This window comes from Hemiscyllium ocellatum, chromosome 8, assembly GCF_020745735.1.
Source record: "Hemiscyllium ocellatum isolate sHemOce1 chromosome 8, sHemOce1.pat.X.cur, whole genome shotgun sequence".
NCBI classification, from domain to species: Eukaryota; Metazoa; Chordata; class Chondrichthyes; order Orectolobiformes; family Hemiscylliidae; genus Hemiscyllium; species Hemiscyllium ocellatum.
The window spans coordinates 66264596-66286713 of NC_083408.1; the positions used below are offsets into that span (position 1 = coordinate 66264596).

At 39.9% G+C, this 22118-nt stretch overlaps 1 protein-coding gene across 2 annotated transcripts in view; it reads left to right on the forward strand.

Moving 5' to 3' along the window:
- Positions 1 to 22118, forward strand: part of slc35f4 (solute carrier family 35 member F4) — a 198615-nt gene that overhangs the window by 166474 nt on the left and 10023 nt on the right. For both annotated transcript variants that reach the window (XM_060828418.1, XM_060828417.1), the window contains 2 exons: positions 6931 to 7056; positions 18809 to 19001. In XM_060828418.1, coding sequence (XP_060684401.1) covers positions 6931 to 7056; positions 18809 to 19001 — 319 coding nt within the window. The remainder of the gene's footprint in view (positions 1 to 6930; positions 7057 to 18808; positions 19002 to 22118) is intronic.

Here is a 22118-nt window from a genome sequence, read left to right on the forward strand (position 1 = left end):
TCTCAGCCCACTTTAAAATGGTGGTTAATAGGCTTCTAGATAATTCATTATTTAAGTGGTCAATTCATCTTGTTACCATTGGATGAATAAAATTAAAGTTGTACCATTATTTTATTTAAGTGTCAGTACTAATAGTTACAGTACTTTATTGCTGATTTTTGAATCCAGTTCATGATCTGAAAAACATCTACAATACATAAATCATTCTGACTGTTGGCTGGATTAATATGCTGAGTTTTGTAATCATAAAGAGTTGGGAAATTATTCAAACATATGGTACAACATTTCCTTTTATAGATTGTCATCACTATTTTAAGAATGTTCAGCAATTTTTTAACTACTTATTACATTGTCAGTGTTATGGGTATATCCATACTAAATGAAAAAAAACACACATAATTTATTCCAAAAGGCAGGCAGATCAATGACACCAAAATTGGCTTTGATAAAGAAATATGTTACAAAGAAATATACTTTCTAACTTTTCACTAAACCCATAAAAATCCTATACTTAGAACATAGAACATAGATCATACAACATTACAGTGCAGTACAGGCCCTTTGGCCCTCAATGTTGCACTGATCTGTGAAATTAATCTGATGTCCATCTAACCTACACCATTCCATTATTATCCATATGTATGTCCTGTGCCCATTTAAATGCCCTTAATGTAGGCGAGTTTACTACTGTTGCAGGCAGGTCATCTCATGTCTCTACTACTCTCTGAGTAAAGAAACTACCCCTGATATCTGTCCTAAATCTATTACCCCTCAATTTAAAGCTATGTCTCCTCGTGTTAGCATTCACCATCTGAGGAATAAGGCTCTCACTGTTCGCCCTATCTAACCTTCTGATTATCTTATATGTCTCGATTAAGTCACTTCTCAACCTTCTTCTCTCCAATGAAAACAGCCTCAGTTCCCTCAATCTTTCTCCATAAGACGTTCCGTTCATACCAGGCAACATTCTTGTAAATCTCCTCTGAACCTTTTCCAAAGCTTCCATATCTCCTATAATACGGTGACCAGAACTGCATCCAATACTCCAGGTGCGGCCTTACCAGTGTCTTGTACAGCTGAAGCATGACCTCGTGGCTCTGAAACTTAATCCCCCTACCAATAAATGGCAACACACTATATGCTTTCTTAACCCTATCAATCTGGGTGGCAACGTTCAGGGATTTATGCACCTGGACACCAAGATCTCTCTGTTCATCTACACTGCCAAGAATTTTACCATTAGCCCAGTACTCTGCATTCCTGTTACTTCTTCCAAAGTGAACGACCTCATTCTTTTCCACATTAGCCTCCATTTGCTACTACTCAGCCCAGCTCTGCATCTTATCTCTGTCCCTCTGTAACTCACAATATCCTTCAGCACGATCCACAACTCTGCCTACCTTCGTGTCATCTGCAAGTTTACTAACCATACTTCTGCGCCCACCTCCAGATCATTTATAAAAATGACAAACAGCAGTGGATGTAAAACAGATCTTTGCGGCACACCACTGGTAACTGAGCTCCAGGATGAACATTTCCCATTAACCACCACCCTTTCTGCTAGCCAATTTCTGTTCCAAACCGCTAACTCACCTTCAATCCCAAAATTCTGTATTTTGTGCAATAGCCTACTGTGTGAAACCTTATCAAACACCTTAGTGACATTCACATACACCACATCAACCACCTTATCTTCATCCACCTGTTTTGTCATCTTCTCAAAAAATTCAATAGCTATACCTTCTATACCTTCCCAGCCTAGATATAAATAAATGTCAATTCAAATGCATGACATGTATGAAAATGAAGTTTTTTGTTTGCTTCATAATGGCGGTTGCTAAAATACTGATGATATGCAGAAACAATAGGACAAGATTGTTCCTTCTAGAATAAAATATGCACTACCCAAAATCTTCTGAGTAGAAATTTGGATTAAGAAATGGTTATGGGGATTTAGATAGTTCAGCACATTCCCAGATGTGTGCAGATATGGAAGGAAAATTCACAGGAGGAGTTTGGTAATTTCCAGCACCCATAGAAACAATGGCTTCTTAAGATTAAAACTCTTCTGTTATATTAATGCTTCAGAGTCAGTTGGCTCAGATAGCTGATTTGCAATGGACAGTGATGTCAACAGCATGGGTTCAATCCCTATACCAGCTGAGGATACCATCAAGGTCTCTCCTTCTCAACCTCTCCTTTTGCCTAAAGCATGGTGACCCTCCACTTAAACCACTACCAATCATTTCTCTCTGATGATAGAGCAATTCTCTGGGATTATGTGCTTTACCATTACCAATGTTAGTGCTACTTCTCGGAATCTTGTCTGCCAGTAACATATCATTGAATAGTTGCGGCACTTCATAGCTTTTTCAATATATGTCTCTTTTGACATCATAGGCATGTAACGTCATCTCCCTAACGTTTTCTCCAACGGAGAAATTATCTCACTATTAATCGGACCACAAGTCATGAAACTGCAGTTCTCAGCTGCATTCTTGCTCTGTATCAGAGAGCTTAGCATTGTGATGACAACTAATTAAGAATAGCTAATTAACAGTCAAACTGATAGGGAAAAAAACATTTGTTGGCATTGTGTTACCGTCAGTTTAGTCTTTGCCAAGGAGCAATAACTCAAGTGTCATTGGTTAGATATTGACTGTGAATCAATTTCATTGTTTCAAAGTCCCTACCTTCTATGAATAGCTCCTCTCTGTTGCTCAGGGTTGATAGCATCCGTCAATTTATTTCTTTAAAGTATGCTGAGAAGTTTTCTGCGGAAACTCTATAAAGTGTTTGATACGATTTACTTGCATTTTTCTGTTAAGACGCCTGATAAGCATCAAAGATTCTGCCTTGATGCTTTGTGCTCAAGAGGCTGCAGAGAAATTACAGAGTACGGATTACTTCAAAGGGGTGATGGATACTATGGGGACTGTTGGTTTCTTTAGGTGATTTTGGTTGTGTTCTGAAATGGGAAGGGAACAGTTCTGAAGAGCTGAGGATCACTGGGATATTTCTGCATGTTTTGAGTGGATGACCTCATTGTGGACTATTTGCTGATGGTTGGGATGATGTTGGGATGTGGTTTGCAGACAAGCTGGAGCTGAGGGTTGGGTGTGACTGGAACTTTGGATGGCGATAGGAAGCTGACAGGTTTGAGGACTGGTGCCCAGTTGTCAATTATAGGGACCTTGTGCCCACAGGCAGCTGTATGGTTGGTTCTCAAATGGCTGAAAGGCTTGGGACTGTGAATAGGACAGTGAGAAGTCTCCAGATCTCTATCAGCTCAGGAACTTGCTCTGAGCTCTGCATAAAAGCCACTTTAAGTCTGAAGGAAATCAACTTATTTTTCCCTCAGCAGTTGGTGTAAGATGTGACTTTTAATGAATAAATTAGCAACTTTTTATAAGTACATTTCCTGTAAAGCAGTGAAAGAAGACTGAGAAGTGCTGTGATTAACATAAGAATCATCTCAGCAATTCTATGAACAGGAAAAGCTGAACACCCTTCCCAGACATTTCCCCTGTTCTTTTGTAAGGGGGACTTTATTAGAGGATTAGATTTTAACAAGTAGAGTTATATGCCAATAGTTCATAATTGTTTGCTGATAGCTAAAGTCTATTTACGAGTAATAAATAGTAATCCTTGTTAAATATATATACCTGGTCTTTGCTTTCTGTTAGCCTGTGACTAACAGGCTGGTAAATTGGGGAAATCTGTGTACTTTTCAAATATTTAGCTTTTATGATGATCTACATACCAGTGAGGCATAACAGTATGTCCCAGCCAGGAGCATGATGTAATGGTATAACTCCTGGTCAATAAAAATATAACAAGCCTCATTAAATGAAAAGCTCTGGAATAGAAATCTTTTCTTAAAGGAGGGTTTCTGCAGGTGGGCAGATCTGAAGAAGCTTATTAGTACATACCAGAAAAGCTCTGTAAAATTGCACAGTATGTTAAAGTCTGCATAATTTGGGTACATCATATGAATACACCGTGGTGGATCTGCCTCAGGAATTAAAGAATGCTGTTTCTTATTCAAATGATTCTCATTATTTTCACTTTGTGTAACCACATGTGCACTTCATAAGTATTAATGTTTTTCTATTTTCATTAAGCTTGTATTAAAGAATGTTTTAAAAAGTAAAGATGATATGCATCAATATTCATTGTAATTCTATGACTTTATCCATTGACATCCTTGTATTTTTTCTAAACGTCAACGTGGTACTTTCTGCTAATGCTCCCCATGTATTATCATTGGTGATATAGATAATGATAGAAGTAGGCACATCAATGTTGTTAGCTGGAGAATACACAGCCAGGTAGGTAGCACAGACATCAGTCAACATTTCTAGAGGAGTTTGCATTTCTTCAGGTGAAACTAATGGATAGCTAACCAGCTGTACATTCCGTCTAATGGTATTTTGTGCAGCATGACTGTAGCAGACGACTAAAGCTAGCTGTACAGTCTGAGCAAAAGTGGGGAAGCATTTTTCATAAATTTGCATTTTAATCAAATGTTGTTTACCTAATTATGCAATGTGACTTTGTGCAGAAGATAATAACCAAACAAAATATTCATGTGAAACTTTGTGTACTGCTTGGACATTGAAATGAACAGGAGTCTAGAAGATCAGTTTCTCTCAGAATAGTTTTGGAAAGAAATCAACATTGAACACATGTAAGAGAATATGATAGAGTCTAGTAGTTTCAAACCTGGGACAGGTTTTTAATGAGATCAGTCTGTGGAAAATATTTAAAGTAATTTACTGAAGTAGAAGCCATCCTGGGGTTATGGATATACAAACTTATATTAACAAAGTATTAACATCAGTATACATAATAAGCACACAACAAAGAAATCCTCCATCAGATATTGCTAAACTTCTATGTTATCGACCAGGCCAGGCCCCCTTGAAACATTCCAAGAAGGTAGCCCAGACCCTAACATTTTTAGTTGTTTTCAGCAGATGTAAAGTGGATATTTCAGGAGTGATGCAGCTGGTTAAACCACTTGGTTTCAAGTAAAACAGAATTTAATTATACATTACTAAATGAAATGCAAGCAAAAGGAAACTGAATTTAGAATGACAACTATTTGAAAACCCAACCAACACGATATCCCTGCAATTTACCAAAGGAGATGTTCTAATTTCCCACAATACCCCATAAACACACTCTTTGGCAAAAAGGTTAAATTCAAACACGTTTTACAGGAGAGATGTTAGAGAAGATTAGCCAGGGATCATTTGCTGAAGCATGGAGCTTCTTTTCACAGTGGCTGCTTCTCTGACCCCAGGAGTTTTTAACTGCTAAACCTAATCCAAACTAGAAACATCCCTGCACTGGGAGAACTGGCCACTCTCCTGCCATTGTTTGCAAGTTGATATTTCCAGTCATATCGGAACCTCTCTCTTTATGACCCATCTTGCAAAAGAAAAGGACAACATAACCTTGATAAAGGAGCAGTCTCGTCATATCTACAAAAGATTCAGCCTTTAATTTTGTAATAATTTACATCACTCTCTCCTCTCTAGTGGATATCATAGAAGTATAGAATCCCTACAGTATGGAAGCATGCCATTCAAGTCCACACCAACCCTCCAAAGAGCATTCCCCATTCCACCCCCCACCCATTCCTATATCCCTACATTTCCCATGGCTGATCCACCTAGCCTGCACATCCCTGGCACTATGGGCAATTTACCATGGCCAAACTACCTAACCTAGGCGAAAGTGAGGACAGCAGATGCTGGAGGTCAGAGTCAGAGTGTGGTGCTGGAAAAGCACATCTGCTCAGGCAGCATCTGAAGAGCAGGAGAGTCAACATTTTGAGTATAAGCTCTTCATCAGGAATGTGGGGATGCCCAAGGGAGGGGGGTGGGGTTGAGGGCAAGTTAGCTGGGTACGTGATAAGTAGATGAAGGCAGGAATGATGGTGATAGGTTGGATCAGAGGGTGGAACAGATAGGTGGGAAAGAAGATGGACAGGTAGGACAGTTCAAGAGGAGAGTGCCAAGTTGGAGGGTTGGCTCTGGGATGAGGAGGGGATAGGGGAGATGAGGAAACTGGTGAAATTGACATTGATCCCGTGTGGTTGGAAGGTCCCAAGGCAGAAGGTGAGGTGTTCTTCCTCCAGGCGTTGGGTGGCTAGAATTTGGCAGTGCAGGTGGCCCAGGGCTTGCATGTTCTTAGCGGAGTGAGAGGAGGAATTGAAACATTCAGCCACAGGGTAGTGGGGCTGTTAAGTGCGTGCATCTCAGATGTTCTCTGAAACATTCTGCAAATTGGCATCCTGTCTCCCCACTCTGATGTATCACCATCACCATCTACCTTCATCCACCAATTGTGTTCCAAGCTACCTCCCACCAGCCCCATCCCCTCCCATTTATCGCTCAGTCCCCTTGCAAAACCCACCTCCCACATTCCTGATGAAGAGCTTATGCTCAAAATGTCGACTCTCCTGCTCCTTAGATGCTGCCTGACCAGCAGTGTTTTTCCATCGCCACACTCTTTGACTCAAACTACCTAACCTGCACATCTCTGTACAATGGGAGGAAACTGGGGTGCATAGAGGAAATGCACTTAGACCTGGGGTTAATGTGCAAACTACACACAGACAGTCACCCAAGGCTGGAATTGAACCATGATTCCTGGTGCTGTGAGGCAGCAGTGCTATCTTACAATACGTAATTTCAATCAAAAACTAAAAATATTGAAGTGAAAGCTGTGAATCGAAATGGGCTTTCCTAATTTGTAAAACTACTTTATGTGCAATGTTAATTCACATCAATGCATGTTCCTGAGGTGAAGCTGACGTCTGCCTGGGCATTAAAGACAGGACTTTAAACTTGCAGGAATTGTCAAAGCCTGTCTAAACCATTTTCAATTCTTTTGCCCTCATCTTTACCTGAACAACAGATAGTTGCTGCAATCATGGCAATTACTGGGATTGTGATGATGGCATATGCAGATGGTTTCCACGGTGATTCAATCATTGGAGTAGCGCTGGTTGTCGGATCTGCCTCCACATCAGCATTATACAAGGTAAGTAGACACAACTTGTAACTCTGAAAGATTAATCACATTTATGGTTCATGCCCTGGTTTTTATTACTGATATTCAGTGCAAGCTGAATGTGACTATGGCAATCAGATAAGTTTTGTCGTGCATGTTTTACCCGGCCAAGTTTGCCAGCTGTGTGCTGTAATTGCTTCACCTCCCATCAAAATCTGGAAGATTTCTACTTATTTTTGATACTAGTATTCATTTAGAAACCTATCTGGAAACTTCAGAATCAATATTGTCCAAGATTTTCCACACTACATCTGCATCTCTAAACTGAAAACACAATAGAATTCAATGAGATGGTGAGCCAGTGCTAATGGCAATGCCAGCTCCCATTTAAGATTCTTTGAGTACTTAAGTTTGCTTTGAAAATGTTTTACATAGATGTTCTCTCAAAAATGTCATTAAAAGTGATAATTGTGCAGAGTAATTATGTTTTCTTTCAGACTCATGTTAAGGAATGAACAAAAAATATGTCTTACTGATTTTAAAGGTCTACTTTATTGTACAAATAGTGAAAGGTAATGCTGTCCTAATGATGGTGTAGGGCAGGAGGGGGAATCTGCAATCTGGCAGGACGGCCCAGACCTCTAGCTTCCATGACTATATTGAGATTAAGATAGTGCAGGAATGGTCAAGAATGGTCATTCAGTCTAGAGGCTGTTATGTTATATAGAATACACATGTGCTTTTTAAAGACACAGTATATTTTTAAGAGACTTTCTTATGACATTAGCACTATATGACAGCATGTGATCCAGTCTATAATAACCTAATTCTCCATTTTTACTCCAATCGGTTGAAGCATGACACACTACTAGGAGCATGATGCTGTGAATAAATTTGTGGCTTTATATTAGCCCAGACACTTATGTGCCAGGGGAATTAAAATGTTGGTCCATAAATGTTAGTTGAAATGATGCCTTTTGAATTCTTCAATATATAATATTCACACTCTGTTTCTTAAGTTATGAGAGATAATATAAGCTTTGCTAGATCAGGTTTGAAAAAAACCATGTTAGAGATAACCTCACAGCATGACACCAGCAGTGACTGTACATAAAAATACCCAAATGTATCAGTGGTAGAGTTTAGGAAAGTTAATTAAAGGTCAAACAGACAATAGCTTTAAACTATAGAGGATTTGGGAAAAGGGAAAATTTCTCACCTTTAAACAGCATCAGCTTCTGTGAATACAGACAGCTGTGAAGTTCTGTACACAGAAAGCCATCTAGGAAAACAATTAATTTATATTTGATTCTTTAAAGACAAAAGCAATTTCCAAGATTGCTTCATCTAATGAAAGCTAAGAAGAAACAAAAGGTAGAATTTTATAGGAGCCTGAATGGCGTGGACTATGGTGAGAGATGTAGCAGAATCATGAGAGGCCTATCTCAGCATTGGGAGATGCAGATACTTGGGAACACCACCACCTGCAAGTTCCTTTCCGAGATGCTCACCATCCCATTTTGGAAATATATTGTTGTCCCTTCACTGCAGCTGGGTCAAAATCCTGGAATTCCCACCATAGCAGCATTGTGGATCCAACTGCAGCACATGGACTGTATTGGTTAAGAAGGCAGCTTACCACCCTTCTCAAGAGCAATTAGGTAAAGGCAATAAATGGTGGCCCAGCCAGAAATGGCCACGTTCAATAAATTAATCTTTAAAAATGCATGGCACTCAGTATTAATAGTTGGGCAAACGTAGCATTGATGAAGCTTTTTTCCTGCTACAGTATAGACATGGAGCATTGCAGTACCTGTATCCTCTGCCTTCCCCCTATTTTGTTTTGCTGTAACACTTTGCACTGGGGGGTCATGCCATCTCAGAGCATAATAGTGGGTGATAGAGATTAACATAAGAGGAATCAAACATCACTGTAGAAACCTTGCTGTCCATTTAATCTGTGTCTGGTCTTTTCCTTTCTTCTAGATAAAATAACAAGCCTTTTAGGTCCTCTTTGCCTCCAGCATCATCTCCAGGGTAGTGTCAGATAACTGGAAGCAGCCTTGCTTCCATCCTGTTTCTTCCTGCCAATATCTGAAACATCATTTGATGTGTCCATTTCAATCCTCTAGCATATGGCAGGATCCCTCTCAAAAGACATCCTCTCGTTAACAAGTGTGGTTCATCACAGCCCCCACCCCTCTGTGATTGATTGAGAAACCCTTATCTTAATTATGGCATTAGCATTGCACTAATGCAACTCACTGCTTCAATATTCACATTATTGACTTGGCTCCTTCATCCCTAACTTGCCATGAAAAGGCAAATTGAAATAAAGTATGTGGAATGGACTGCCAGAGGAAGGGGTAGATTACAACATTTAAAAGACATTTGGACAGGTACATGAATAAGAAAGGCATAGGGATATTGGCCAAATGCAGGCAAGTAGGACTAGTTTGGTTTGGGAAACCTGGTCTTCAAGGATGAATTGGATCAAAGGGTCTGTTTGCGTGCTGGATGACTCTATGGCTCTAAGCATTCATTGACTCCTTTTTCAGTATTGTCTCCAGCATGCACTCTACTCTCTCTTGTCATATATATAAATACACAGTGAACAGAGTGTTCCTGAATAGAGCTTGGTGGGACAATACTACTGAATCCAATCTCTTGGAGAACCCAACTTAATTCCTCCTCAGATTTTAATTCAGTTAGCAGATCATCACTTAATGCTGTGTCCTGTCATCCAATGCAATAATTTCCTCTGAAGTATCTTGTTAGAGATTTCCTGAAACTTTATGTGTACCACATTTATTGCATTTCCCTCACCCATTATCTGTCACTTCCTTGAAGAATTCTCGATGGTCTGTTACATATGATATTCTTTTCTGAATTTAGTTTTAGCCATATGCAATTCTTTTGTCTAAATGTTTTGTTATTTTATCTTTAATTAAGGATCCCATTAATTTCTGACTTCAGATTTCAAACTGTCCAGTAATTACCTAGTTTGTCTCTATCTCTATATTGTGAAAAGTATATTACACTTCCATTCCCCAGTCCTTTTCCATGCATGTACAATCATATCATACCAAGGGTCAATGATCTCTTCCATTACATTTCCTTGCCTTTGCTATGAAGCACTTGGAAGCATCTTTAATTTGTGAAAGGTACTATACTATAAGTTGAGAGCCTGCTTCAGCTTGGGGAAGTAAGATGAATAAGACCTGTGTAATGTAATGGGTTCTGCTGGCACCAATATCTCTTGTGGTCAAACATCCCTATTCCTTCACTGGCTTCTGTGTCCAAAAGCCAATGCTGAAATGAAGTGGTCAGCAGTGTGTGTGCAGGAAGTTATACAGCAAACAGGCAGCTCGGGGAGCCCGCAGACCTGTGTCCTGTACAGTGTGTGGCTCTGTTGTGGCCATCTAAAGGGCCTTACTTCAGTGGGTCTTGCAGGCCCCTCCCTCGCAGTTTAAAATATGTGCTTCACACACTCCAGGTGTGGTCACTGCTATTTTCTTTCACATTGCATTGTTTCACTTTAAAGCACAATGGGAGGTAACAGTGCGCTTGACCTCTGTGATAAATTTCGTCAAAGCCCATGTCGCTCAGGCTCTTTTAAGATTATGTACCTTATCACTGTTTTGATTGAAGACCTTTTATTTTTAAACTATGTTCCCGAATTCTAGTGTCTCCCATATGCTCTCAGCACCCACCCTATCAATTTCCATGAGGATCTTATATGTTTCCATGAGAGAATCTCACTCTTCCAAACTTTAATGGCACAGGGCTAACCTGACCAAGATTTCTAATGCAATTATATACTTAAGAAACATTGTGGAACAGTGGCAGTGTCCCTATTTCTAAGTCACAAAGCCCAGCTTAAAGGCCCACCTATTTCAGAGGTATGCTATATCATTTCTGAATGTGTTGATTAGAAATATATATACTTTACATAAGGAGATCAAAACTAAGCTGTACTTCAGATGTAGCATAATTAATATATACTGTACTTTTATATTCCATTGCCCTTGCAATAATCTCTATTTATATTCCTAATCACTTTCTATACCTTTATACAAAGTTCATGTGATTCATCTAGCAGGACACCAGATGTCCCTGTACCTTTGGGTTCTGAAGTATCTCTTTATTTCAATAGTATACTGCTTTTCTATCCTTTCTGCCAAAGTGGACAAGTTCTCATTTCCCATCTTATACTCCAACTACCAGAGCCTAGATAAAGAGTTTAATAACAGGGGCCTGGAGCTCTCAGGAATCTGCTGGGATCAGGGTTGAAGCCCAGCAGCCAATGTTCCCTCTAAGCTGCATGTACATATACCATATGGTATCACGCACGTGATCAATGTTAAACATTGAATATAGAACATAGAACATAGAACAGTACAGCACAGTACAGGCCCTTCGGCACTCGATATTGTGCCCATTTTTTATCCTGTTCTAAGATCAGACTAACCCTTCATTGTACTATCTTCCATATGGCTATTCAAGATTTGTTTAAATGTCCCTAATGTATCTGACTCTACTACCAATAATGGCAGTGCATTCTACACACCCACCACTCTCTGTGTAAAGGACCTACCTCTGACATCTCCTCTAAACTTTCATCCAATCACTTTAAAAGTATGCCCCCTTGTGATAGATATTTTTGCCCTAGGAAAATGTTTCTAGCTATCCATTCTATCCATGCCTCTCATTATCTTGTACACTTCTATCAAGTCACCTCTCATCCTTCTTTGCTCCAATGAGAAAAGCCCTAGCTCCCACAACCTTCATCATAAGACATACCCTCCAGTCCAGGCAGCATTCTGGTAAATCTCCTTTGTATCCTCTCTGAAACTTCCACATCTTTACTACAATGAGGCAACCAGAACTGAGCACAATATTCCAAGTGTGTCTAACTAGGGCTCTATAGAGCTGAAGCATATCCTTGTGGCTCTTCAACCCAATCCTCCTGCTAATGAAAGCCAACATGACATATGCTTTCTTGACAACCCTGTCAACTGGGGTGCCAACTTTAAGAGATCTATGGACATGGACCGAAGGTCCCTCTGTTCCTCCACACTGCCAAGAATCCTGCCTGTATTCTGTATTCAAATTCGACCTTCCAAATTGAAACATTTCACACTTTTCCAGGTTTAACTCTATCTGCCACTTACCAGCCCAGTTCTGCATTCTGTCAATGTCCTATTGCAACCTACAACAGCCCTCCACATATTCACAACTCCACCAACCAAAAAACTTACTAACCCACCCTTCCACTTCCTTATCCAGGTAATTTATAAAAATCACAAAGAGCAGAGGGCCTAGAACCGATCCCTGCAGGAACAACCACTGGTCACCGAGCTCCAGGCTGAATACTTTCCATTTCCTATTACCCTCTGTCTCCTTTGGGCCAGCCAATTCTCTATCCAGACAGCTAGCCCTGTATCCAAAGCTGACTTACTTTTTGAATGATGCTACCATGGGGAACCTTTATCAAATGCCTTGCTAAAGTCCATGTACACCACATCCATTGCTCTACATTCATCAATGCAATTTGTCAAATCCTCAAAGAATTAGATAAGGTTTGTGAGGCATGACCTGCCCCTCACACCGCCATGCTGACTATCTCTAATCAAACTATGGTTTTCCAAGTATTCATAAATCCTGTCTCTCAGAATCCTCTGCAATACTTTGCCCACCACAGACATAAGACTGACTGGTCTGTAGAGTCATAGAGTCAGAGAGATGTATAGCATGGAAACAGATCCTTCGGTATTCCCAGGATTATCTGTATTCCCTTTCTTGAACAAGGGAATAATATTTGCCACCCTCCCATCATCTGGCACCACTCCAGTAGACAGTGAGGATGCAAAGATCATCACAAAAGAAGCAGCAATATTTTACCTTGCTTCCTCTAGCCTATTCCGTCTGTCCTAGGGGATTAATCCATCCTTATGTATTTCAAAATTTTCAGCACATCCTCCTTCTTAACATCAACCTGTTCTAACATATCAGTCTGTTTCACACTGTCCACAGAAATGTCAAGGTCCCTCTCAGCAGTGAATACTGAAGCAAAGTATTCATTAAAGGACCACTGCTACCTCATCTGACTCCAGGTGCAAGTTCCTTCTACTCTCCCAGATCAGCTGCACCCTCAATCTGGCCATCCTTTTGTTTCTCACTTAAGTGTAGAAACTCTTAGGGTTTTCCTTAATCCTACCTGCTAAAGCTTTTTCATGCCCCCTTCTAGCTTTCCTAAGTCTACTCTTCAGTTCCTTCCTGGCTACCTTGTAACCATCTAAAGCCCTGTCTGATCCTTGCCTCCTCAACCTTAAGTGACCTTCCTTCTCCCTCTTTACTAAGTGTTCCACATTCCTTGTCACCCAAGGTTCTTTCAACCTATGATCCCTTCCTTGCCTCCATGGGACAAACCTGTACAGCACTCACAGCTTCCTAAACAACCTCCACATTTCTATCATGCATTTCCCTGAGAATATCTGTTCCCAGTACAGGCACCCCAGTTCCTGCCTAATACCATTGTGATTCCTCCTCCCCCAATTAAATGCTTTCTCATACCGTCTGTTCCTGTCCCTCTCCATGAGTATAATAAAGGTCAGGGAGTTGGGATCCTATTAATGAAATGCTCTCCCACTGAGAGATCTGACACCTGGCATGTCTCGTTGCCACGCACCAAATCCAGTATGGCTTCCCCTCTAGTCAGCCTATCTACATATTGAGTCATGAACCCTTCCTGGACACACCTGTCAAAAACTGCTCCATCCAAATTATTTGAACTAAGAAGGTTCCAATCAAAATTAGGGAAGTTAAAATCACCCATGACAACAACGCTGTTACTTCTGCACCTTTGCAAAATCTGCCTCCCAATCTGCTCCTCCACATCTCTGTTGCTATTGGGGCATCTGTAGAAATTCCCAATAAAGTGACTGCTCCATTCCTGTTCCTGACTTCCACCCATGCTGACTCTTGCAAACTCCTCGACGACCTCCCTTTCTGCAGCTGTGATACTATCCCTGATTAGCAATGCTACTCCTCCACCTCTTTTACTTACCCCCTTTTGAAACATACAAACCCTGGAAGATCCAACAACCATTCGTGCCCCTGTGATATCCAAGTCTCCATAATGGCCACAACATCATCGTCCCAAGTATTGATCGATGCTCTAAGCTCATCACCCCTTATTCCTGATACATTTTGCATTAAAATAGACACACTTCAACCCAATACACTGACTGCACCTTTGCCCTATCAAATGTCTATCCCTCCTAACAGACTCGCTGCATGCTGTTCACTACCTACTCCATCATCTGAACCATAGCTCCGGTTCCCACTCCCCTTGCCAATCTAGTTTAAACCTTCCCAAAGAACCCTAACAAACCTCCTGCCCAGAATATTAGTGCCCCACCAGTTCAGGTGCAACTCATCCTTCTTGTACTGTTCCCATCTTCCCCAGAAGGATCCCAATGATACACGTATTTGAAGTCCTCCCTCCTACACCAGCCCTGCAGTCACGTGTTCATTTGCACTCACTCTCTATTCCTAGCCTCACTAGCCCAAGGCACTGGTAGCAATCCTGAGATTACTACTCTGCTCGTCCTGCCTTCTAGCTTCCAAATTAACTCCCTATATTCTCTTTTCAGGTCCTCCTCCCTTTCCTTTTTCCTAGCTATGTCTTTGGTACTGACGTGTACCACGACTTCTGGCTGTTCCCCCTCCCCCTTAAAAATCCTGTAGACTTGATCCAAGATATCCCTGATCCTAGTACTCTGGAGTAACATACCATCCAGGAGTCTCACTCGCAACCACGGAATCTCCTGGCTGTTCCTCTAACCATTGAATCTCCTAACACTATCGCTCTTCTATTCTTCCCCCTTCCCTTCTGATCCAGAGAGCCAGGCTCAATGCCAGGAACCTGCCTGCTGAGGCTTTCCCCTGGTAGGTCATTCCCCTCCCCGAGTAGTATACAAAATGGTATACTTATACTGCGGGAGTAGCTGCAAAGGATCCCTGCACTGTCTGGCTATTCTCTTTCCCTCTCTTGATGGTCACCCAGCTACATTTATCCTGTTACTTAGGTGTGAGTACCTCCCTATAACTCTTCTCTATCATCCCCTTAACCTCCTGCATGATCTGAAATTCTTCCAGCTCCAGCTCCAGTTCCCTAACACAGGAGCTGTAGTTGGGTGCACTTCTTGCAGTTGAAGTCAGCAGGGACACCAGTGGTGACCCTTACCTCCCACATCCTGCAAGAGGAGCATACGACTACCCCTCCATCCCCTCTGCTCTAAATTACTAAGAGAGATTGAATAAATGAAAAGAAAAGCCTTACTTTACCAACCATCCACACACAGTCTGTTTTTTGATTAGAGCAGGAGGACGGGTGGGAGACACTTCACTTGTAGTGCCTCGGATTTAGCCCCAGCCCAAATATATTAGTTCACATGCCCAGAAATCCCTGTGTCTGCATCCATTCCTATAGAGCCTTAGCTCCTCCTATTCAGTGTTAAGGCTTTATGAGAGAAACCTACCTACCCGGCAGCCTCCTGATCTATGCTCTCACCACTCCAGCTGCTGAAAATATTGACAAGGTAATCGTGATTCTGGAAGTTGCTGATGTGCACAGACCTCAGAAGCCCATCTAGCCAAAGGTAACACTGCCAGGGGCCGGCACCAGAAGCAGAACCACCTGTGATTTTTGTCCCTGCCAGCTGCTATTTTTCCCATTCATGTAACCTATCCATATCCCTTTGTAAGTGTTTTTCCTTGACAATTTACTTTCCTATCTTTCTTTGTGTCATCAGCAAATTTAGCTATCATACCGTTGGTCCTTTCATCCAAGTCATTCACAGATGTTGTAAATAGTTGTGGCCCCAGCACTCATCCTACTGGCATTCCATTAGTTAAAGCTAGACAATCTTCAAATGGCTTGTTTATCACCCCTGTCTTCTTCCTGTTAGCTAAGCAATCCTAAATGCGTACCTCTATACTGTGAGCTCTTATTTTTAATGGCCTTTGACCTTCTCCAATGTCTTTGAAAATCCAAGTAAGCCACATTTACAGATTCCCCTTCATCTACACAAAGTGTAGAATGGCCACTAATGTGATATTGCCAATTTTATGTTCCTATTCAAACCTCCATCCTTTTCAGAAAATATGAAAATACCACTTGATCCCAGGTTACTGGTTAAATTTTCCTATTTCGAAAAGTTCACCAGTACATCATGAAATCTTGAATTTAAGCCAATTACTCAAGCTTTAGCAAGACAGGGAATTTCACAGTCTGCCTAATTTAGCTCTTAGTGTCAGCAGCCCTTCCGAATTTCATCTGCTGATAAATCTCCCATGAGATTGTAATTGCTTGAATGTAACAACACATACAGTTATTAATCCATTCGTTCTGGGACCGTTTTTCTGTGATACTATATTTGTTTGTCATGAGATAAAACAATTATTTGGTAAGAAAAACATTTGTGAGAACATGTGAAACTGATCCAACTGCCAAGTTCCTGTAGTGTATTCAACTGCTTGCTGTGATAGATAGAGTCATAGAGATGTACAGCATGGAAACAGACCCTTCGGTCCAACCCAATCTAGTCCTACCTGCCAGCACCCGGCCCATATCCCTCCAAACCCTTCCTATTCATAACCATCCATAAACCAACTGGATAAGTAAAAGAATCAGAGTGAGCGTGGTAGCTCTCTGAGATAAACCAAAAGGTCATTGCTTTCCAGAGGAGTAGATGAGGCCTCTTCTAGAGTATTGTGTTCAGTTCTGGTCACCCTGATATAAGAAAGATGTTACTAAACTGGAGAGGGATCACCAACGATTTACAAGATGTTGCCGGGAATGGAGCATTTGAGATATAATAATAGAGTGGAAAGGCTGGGACTTCTCTCACTGGAGCATAAAAAGTTGAGGGGTGACCTTATTGAGGTTTATAAAATCACGAGGGGTATAGATAAGGTGAATGACAAGGGTCTTTTCCCTAGGGTGGAAGAGTTCAGAACTAGGGGCTGTAATACAAGGTGAGAGGAGAAAGATTTATAAAGGACATGAGGGGCAACGTTTTTACACAGCGAATGGTTCATGTGTGGAATGACCTGCCAGAGAAAGTGGTGGATGCAGGTACAGTTACAATGTTTAAAAGATATTTGGATAAGTTCATGAATGGGAAAGGTTTGGAGTGATATAGTCCAATCACAGGCAGGTGGGACTAGTTTAGATCAGGACCATGATCAGCACGGACTGGTTGGACCAAAGGGTCTGTTTCCATGCTGTAAGTCTCTATGATTCTATAACAAAGGGTTGAACATGATAGGATTAAGTAATGACCTCAGAGTTAAGTCAACCCTGAAATAAAGCGACTACAATATGAATTTTACATCCAGTTTGAAAGGGAGAAGATTAGGTATTAGACTAATATTTTAAACTCAAGAAGAGGCCAGCTCTGTGGGAACGAAATTTTAGCTCACTAAAGTGAACTGGCATGCCAGGCTTTAGATCAAAATAGATGAGTGGCAGACATTTCAGGAGTTATTTCAGAATATTCCAAACAAATATACTCCTGTTATAAAGAAAAAAATTAAAAAGAGGACCTATGGTTAACTAGATAAGTTTGGAAAAGAGTCAAACTTAAGGAAAGATCATATAATTGCATAAAAATGAATGGCATGGAGACAAAAAGATTCATCAGAAGAAATAAGGTATAAGAAGAAATGTAAAAATGGGGGAGTGCAAGAGTTTCTAAAGTTATTTGACAAGGAAAAGAATGAGTAAACTGAGAGTTAGTCCCATAAAGAGTGAGAATTAGGAATTAATAGTGGATAGTAGGAAAAAGCCAGATAAAATAAAAACATATTTTGCTTCTGTCTTCACTATGGAGGATGCAAAAGATATTCCAGTATTAGCTGTAATTCAAGAGATAGAAAGGAGAGAGGAACTTAGTACCATTACAAACACAAGGGAAGTGGTATTAAACAAAGTGATGGAGCTTCAGGCTGACATGTTTCTGATTGGAGATGGACCTCATTCTCGAGTCTGAAAAAAGGTAACTAATGAGGTAGTAGATGATTCAGGAAAGGTTCTATCAGATTGGAAAATAGCAAATATAACCCGCTATTCAAGAAGGAAGGGAGGCAGAAAACAGGAAACCATAAGTCAGTTACTTTGACATCTATTGAAAGGAAATGTTAGAATTAATCATTAAAGTGATTTCCCCATTCACTTCAATATAACCAGGAAAAGTCAGCATGGTTTTGTCAAAGGGAAATCATGTTTAACCAATGTATTGGAGTTCTTTGAAGAAATAAGATACACTGTGGATAAAGATGAGCCTTAGATGTAATGTACTGTTCTTGGATTTTGAGAAGGCATTTGAAAAGGTACCACATCAAACATTATTACGGAAAATGAAAGCTTATGGTGTAGGGTGTTACATATTAGCGTGAATAAAGACTGGCTGCCTGGCAGAAAACAAACAAAATGCATAAATGGATCTTTGCCTGATTGGCAGAACGTAGAGATAAGTCGAGTCCTGCAGGGGTTTGTGCTGTGTTTTACAGTTTCCGTCAATGACTTGGATGTACGGAGCAAAGGTGTACTTAGATGATAAATGCAAATATTATAACTGTACTTAAGACCTTGTTTGATTAAATGGTTAGATTACAATTTATTTTTATTATTAAATAAATCATATTTGGTTGTTTTTAGTGAGTTTAACACGTTACAGATATCTTCATATTGATTTTCTTATATTTCTTCCAGGTTTTATTTAAAATGTTTCTTGGAAGTGCAAACTTTGGAGAAGCTGCATATTTCATTTCTACACTGGGTTTCTTCAATTTAATTTTCATATCATCTGCACCAGTTATACTGTACTTTACAAAAGTGGAGTACTGGTCCTCATTCTCTGCTCTACCTTGGGGATACCTTTGCGGTGTGGCTGGCCTTTGGTTAGGTAGGTGGTTTCAATGCTTTTTTGGAAAACTACTTGGTTCTTTACTGGTATCCTGAAATAACAAACCAATGCTATTTCATTTGAATTACAATTTACTTCATGATGTTTAAGTTTTAATTGTCCATTCATAGTACTTTTCATGAATAAGACTTTGTGAGTCAATACATAAGACAGTGCAATTTTAGAGAGCTCTAATTATCATTGAGCACACTTGCACAAGGTGAAAAAAGTTGTTATAGTCCAATCTGTTTCCAAAATCAAACTAAATGACACACACTTGTATATACAAAAAGCCATTACCCCAAACAGGCCTTGTACAGCCAATGCATGTCCATCATATATTGCAAAAGCTGGAACCTTCTAACTGTGTGACGTTTTAACTTTTTTACTTTTTACTAAATCTCAGATTTATATTGAACAATTAACCTGAGAGGTCATAACAACAGCACAACCATGTTTTTCACCATTTAGGAACTCCTGAACGTATCCAATCCTGGCTGAAGATTCCACATTAGCTTGTAAAGAATTCAAAACGTAGTGACTTCAAACTTTAAGTTTAAATTTATATTTTCAAGTTTAAAATTATTTAAGCAGATAATGCTGGAAACACTCATCAAGTCAGACAATGTCTGTGCAAAAAGAAACAGAGTTAATGAGTGGGGGTTGATGACCTTTATTAGTGATAAAGTAAATAAACTAACTATGCAGAACAATGGACTGACCTGAGTGCAGGTTAGTTGCTATCTACATGCTGTTATGGACTAAGCCAGATCACTCAAAACCTTCTTAAGCAGGTGGCTCAGAGCATAACTTTGCAATTTGTTTCAGTAAGTGTACAGTGAAAATTACTCAGATTAAGTTAGCTAGATTGGCTACTAGATTTTAAAACAGAGAAAGCATTATTCACAAAATTACACAATGAAACACAAAGAACCAAATAGAGAACCCCTACAGAACTCAACCTATCCAACTTGACTTAATTATGCTGTTCCAAATATATACAACAGTCCCAAAAGCAAACTCCCTTTAAAAACCAGTATAAATGGAACTCATGCTTACAGGTTGAAGTTGAAGGTCAGAAAAAGAGAGAGAGTTTCAACTCATCTCCATGTTGAACACCTCACCTGAACTAAACTGCTCAGCTAGAGAGCTGACCATTCCCCTTTCGTTATACAGGTCACTTCTAAAACATGACCACTTTGGCCTGGACTCTCACCTGTTTACATATAAACAAAAGGCCTCTCAAAATCCTTTTCATCTCTGCACCAAATCAGACTGATTGGAGCCCAGTCCGGTTTATTATATCTCTGAAAAAAGTCAAGGACAGAGTCTCCTTGAGCCAAGGAACAGCTTTTAGAAAAAAAAGGGACTAGTTTTGTGACAATACAAATTCTCCATTTTCAGAAGAGTTTTTGAATTCTTACTTTTTTTTGGTTTTTGAGATTCTATTTGACAAGTGGATGTTCAATTCACAGTTGCTTCTTAATTCACTTCTATAGACAAACACTGTAAGTCAAATATCCTTTGGAGTGTTATCAGGGTGTTTTGGTGAGTGTGTGATGGGATGATGTAACAGGTCTGTTCCATGGTCCCCTTAAAAAGAACACTGCCTCAAATCTTTGCAAAGCTACCCACCAAGTTCCTCCAAGCTATGCATTATCTTACTTAGAATGAAACCACTAACCCTTTTGTAATCCCCTCTTTTATAGAAGTCTGAGCATACCTACATCATGCCATTTGGCCACCTATTCAAACACGACCAGAAATATAAATAAGTGCTTGCCCAGACAGTGAAGCCCACATCAGTTAAAAGAATTTTTAAAATTCTGGAATCTGTTTGGGTGGTGCAGTGTTCCTGGAGTCATTAAATACATTTTGTAATAAATACAAACAAAGTTCCTACTTTACCTGTTTGATAGATTCAGATTGACAGGAAACATGGGCCAGGATTCGTACTTAACAAGAATTATTATGTACAGTATTACAAACAAATAAGATTCCAACCCCAGATAAACAACTATGAATTATCAAGATCTACACTACACTAGTTAAAACTCTAACTCCCTTCTGACAGACACAAACAATCAAAATAACATGGAGGTGGTGGATAAAGGGGAAATAATATTATGGAAACAAGTCAAAAGCACCAGTCCTCAGGATTCAATGGGGTGTTCCTTTTGTTTCCTAAATCTTTTAATTCTCTTTTCCTTCAGTTCCTTCAATGTTTCACAGAAGCCATAGAGTGACTGGTCAATAAATTATGAAGTCCCTGGCTCACTGATTAAAAGGAACAGCAGATGTCAGGCAAAACAACTGGCTTTCTTTAGTTTCATCTGTTTTTTTCTGGAGAAATGCACTAGCTTCCCTTCCAGATGTATTCAGACTTCTAACTGTATCAATCACAACCACATGCTATTCAGTTGTCCAGGAACCAACAGAGTTGTTGTCAGACTGATGGCCTTTGGTATCCATGACAGTCACAATTACACAAATCAATCAGCTATTTATTGTTGGCTGAAGCTCACTTTGCATGCTCCTTTCTGATAGTGGCCTATATATAACAGCATACCCCTCTGCTTGAACAAAGCAGCAACATTAACACCATACATGATGAGTTTCCATGACTTGTTTTTAAAAATGGAAGAAGTTATTTCTACAATGCTTGCTTATAACATAGTCCTTTCTTTCATTTCAGTTCACAACCAAAAATACAGAAAATAAAATCATATGCTCTTAACAAACCCTAGGTAACAATTGTTTTCTGACCAGAGAAGCTGTAAGACCATGTGAAGCTGTGTGAAAAGACTGTTAGGTTAATTGAGGATCTAAGAATGGGAATGTCTCACTATACGACCCCAATCCTTTAGCCCTGTCCTCTTACATCAATGGTTTTGCAGGTGGCAGCGCAGCTATCATTGTTTTCAGCCATTCCTTTCAAACCTTCAATGAAAATCCACAAAACTGGCTGCAGATTTGCAAATCTTTGGTCTTGCCTTGGTCTTATTTATTCTTATTGGCTTGGATTTGGTGATCAACAATAAATAAACATTCACGGTTCATTTCACTTCCAGCTCTCCACAGACCTTCTGTGAATGTTTGCAGTGTGATTTACAGATA